This window comes from Solanum stenotomum, chromosome 8 (genome assembly GCF_019186545.1).
Source record: "Solanum stenotomum isolate F172 chromosome 8, ASM1918654v1, whole genome shotgun sequence".
NCBI lineage: Eukaryota > Viridiplantae > Streptophyta > Magnoliopsida > Solanales > Solanaceae > Solanum > Solanum stenotomum.
The window spans coordinates 22,930,693-22,934,210 of NC_064289.1; the positions used below are offsets into that span (position 1 = coordinate 22,930,693).

A 3,518-nucleotide genomic window follows, 5' to 3' on the forward strand; every position below is an offset into this window, starting at 1 on the left:
GTGTTATTTTCTTAAGGAACACCTTAGATAATTGTATTTGGGTAGAACTAAAGAAATAGTTGAAGCACAAGTTAATTATAGGTTTGTATTAATGCTTTGTCAAAAAAAAAACCTGAAAATCTGAGAAACCCAAAATAATCCAAAAAAACTCGAGGTTGAAAAGCCCAAATTTTATTAGTTTGATTAATTTATAGATTTAAAAATGCGATACAAATAATTTGATTTGATATTTGAAAAATTCAAACCAACTCGATTCATGTATATCCCTACCTAACCAATTGAACATCCTGTTGAAGTAATTCTTCCAGAGTACCTAATTGGCATGATTGAAGTGTAGAAAGTTCTACAATCATCAAAACACATTTTATTTTATAAAATTTACACGTAAGATGACAATTCCTAATATGTGTGAACGTCCAACAAAAAGAAAAGATATAATTAATACACAAGACAAACTAATCGTACAAGGTATTTTAGCTAAAGAAGATGACTTCTTATATCAAGTGGCCTCGAAACTAGGTTATTACATTTATAAGGGTCGGTTAGTTGGTACTACATATCTCATTAAATTCTATGAAATAATATATGGATCTCAGAATTTTGGGAAGATCCCCTCATTTTCCAATTTAAGTGCACATGTTTTATTGGCCATAGAGATGAAAAAATAAAAGAAATTTTTTTAAATATATGGTTTAAAATAAGTTATAGATATTTGTATCATTATAAATTATTTTATTAAAAGTAAAATAAATATTTTAAAATTAAATTATGGCTCTCTTCATATACTTTTATTTATTATACTAAAAATCAATGTTCACTTTTACTTGTCTAGTTTAGAAAATCAATAAATCATTTATCAAACTATAATCATTTCTTAAAACACTGAAATATATCATATTCAAAAGATGGTGTGATAAATTTATCATTTTATTTATTATTCCTTAAAAAATGTATTAAATCAATAAAAATAAAGTGTTAAATCAATAAAAAAAATAAAAAAAATAATAATAAAAATAAAAAAAAAAATATATATATATATATACTAAATACATATATATTACGAATGAGCTGTTTTTAAATAACTCTAACGTGATCAAACTAAATACACCATTTATTTTGAAACGAAGAAAGCATTCCAGCAAGGCATACGGTCTTGGATACTTAACCAAGCTCTTGATGAGCGGTATCCACCTTCACCTTACTCTGCTCTCCTTGGCCTCCGGCTTGGGCGTGGTGAAGCAAGGGGTCCGTGAGATTGACCCCGATCAGTGCAGTTAGATAGTTAGAGTTCGTAGTTTCTTCAATAATTCCAAAAGGAGGAGTTGCTCTTAGAGTTAGGGAGCGAGTGAAATAAACGAGTTCAATACGCTGGATAAGCATTGAACTAATGACACTGTGACAGCTACCTGTAATTCCCCATTAGATCGTTCTAGTGATTAACTGAAAACTCATTTTAATTCATCAGAAAAATAGAACAACTTATTATTAGAGCAATTTGATAATAGAATATATGGAGTACAGTGCTCTCTTATTTGCACAAATTAAATAAAACAATAGACTACATTTTTTAAAAAAAATTTAAGTTCTACTAGCAGCATAGACGAAATCTTTAGCAGCATCATATAAAGCAGCAGCCATTGATTGATCAAACACTTCCATAGCATGATATCCATCTCTAAAAAACTTGAATACTTTTAAACCTTTTTCTTCCATCAACCTTACACATCCACGAGCAGCATCAACTAGTGGATCTTCACATGCACCACTCACAAATACTTTCCATCCTAACTCTTTCATGTCATCTAAATGTTTTGATCCTCCATTAGCACATGGATTACAGTATTCATGATCATGATCTACTCCTTTTGGTAAACATAAGTCGAACATTTTGTCTACTGCATGAAGTGGTAGAAGTTGATCATCTTTCTGTTTTTCCTCTGATTCTGTCCTGTTTTTTCCACTAAAAAATGGATGATGTAATATTAAACCTTTGATCTTTATTGGCTCTAGTTCTTTTGCCATAGCTGCCGCACGTAGCCCTGCATATAGAGGTCATAAAGTCAATTCAATATTTTTAGTAATTCGTCGCGAATTCATGATTTAATTATCCCAGGTTAAGTTATTCTATCATGTTTAATGTAAAAAATGTGGGATAAATATCAGGACCGCTTAATACCTCCAACCAAACACATGAGTAAAATGAACTTGACATACATACCTGTATTATAAGCTAAATTGCCTCCAGAACTAGTTCCACCAAGAAAAACTTTACTCAAATCAGCATAATTACAAACCCATTCATCCTTAGTAGTCTTGAGCCATTCTAACCCATCCATAGCATCATCATAAGCAGCAGGAAGGCGATGTTCAGGGGCGAGACGATACTCGAGTGAGATGACCATAGCACCAACTCTTTCAGCAAGTGCCTGGCAAAACACATCGAATATAAAAGTATTCGCATGGAAATAAACAAAGCCTCCACCGTGATAGTACATAATGAGTGGCAATTTCTTAGGAGTAGGATTTTTTGTTAAACGTCTTGGGACGTATAGTCGAAGCCAAGTGTTTTTTGTTGTGTCAAGATCAACGTCTCTAGTTACGACTAATGATGTGCCTTTTGGATCACAATTGGCTTTTTTGAGGGATTCAGAGTTACGTTTAACTGTGTTGCCTGGTAATTCTTGAATCTTAAGGAAAGGATTGTCAAAAATCGGACGAGCAAATCTTTGGCTAGCCATAATCGTTTTATTGAGAACAAGTTTTCTTTTTTCTTTCAGTGTTAAAAGAGGCAAAGGTTTAGGTGTTATATATAGTGTGTGAGGAGTGGGAGTTGTTATGTATGGATGCGAAGAAGGTGCTACTTGTCGGTTTATTAGGAAATGACTATTTCTTTGCTTCGATCGTTTCTGACCATGTTCAATACCTTATTGTTTACTCTGTTTTGAAATATATATATTTGTCACTTTTCATCGTACTAAAGTCAAAATTATATGGATTTTAATTTTTTTTTTTTGTAAAAATATTTTCTTTATTATATTATTATGAGAAATTCCTTGCATATTAAAATTTTGTGGGACTCTACAACATGTGTTCAATTCGAATTGAGACTCTAGAAGACATGTTCAGTTTCAATTAGAATTATTAGATGCTACTCAATCCTAAACCCTAGTTTATGCCTATATAAAGGGTATTAAATTCTCTTAAAAGGCATCTCAAAATATCCCATAAACTCTTTGATATTTTTAAAGATCAAGATCTAGAACATTCTACAAAAGTCATGGAATATTATTATAGAGGTTAAATCTAAATCATCCTAGTTCGAGAAATACGCCACTAACGACCCTCGAATCATGGATAAATCTTAGGAGAGTTGAATAAAGGGAGAAACAAAATTGTACCCGCATATTTATAAATAAAGTTATGTTTCTTCAGATTTTATTTGTGTGGTTTATTTGTTTTCCATATGTTTAAAATTTGTTACAAATTAATTGGCACGCCCAGTGAGACCAAATCTGCCC

At 31.5% G+C, this 3,518-nt stretch overlaps 1 protein-coding gene across 1 annotated transcript; it reads right to left on the minus strand.

Moving 5' to 3' along the window:
- Window positions 1–1,570: 1,570 nt before the first annotated feature.
- LOC125874759 (probable carboxylesterase 120) lies at window positions 1,571–2,759 on the minus strand. The gene is made up of 2 exons (XM_049555780.1): window positions 2,219–2,759; window positions 1,571–2,039 (listed from the first exon to the last, which is right to left on the minus strand). The coding sequence occupies exons 1-2, from the start codon at window positions 2,736–2,738 to the stop codon at window positions 1,579–1,581; spliced, it is 981 nt and encodes a 326-aa protein (XP_049411737.1). The 5' UTR covers window positions 2,739–2,759; the 3' UTR covers window positions 1,571–1,578.
- Window positions 2,760–3,518: the final 759 nt, after the last annotated feature.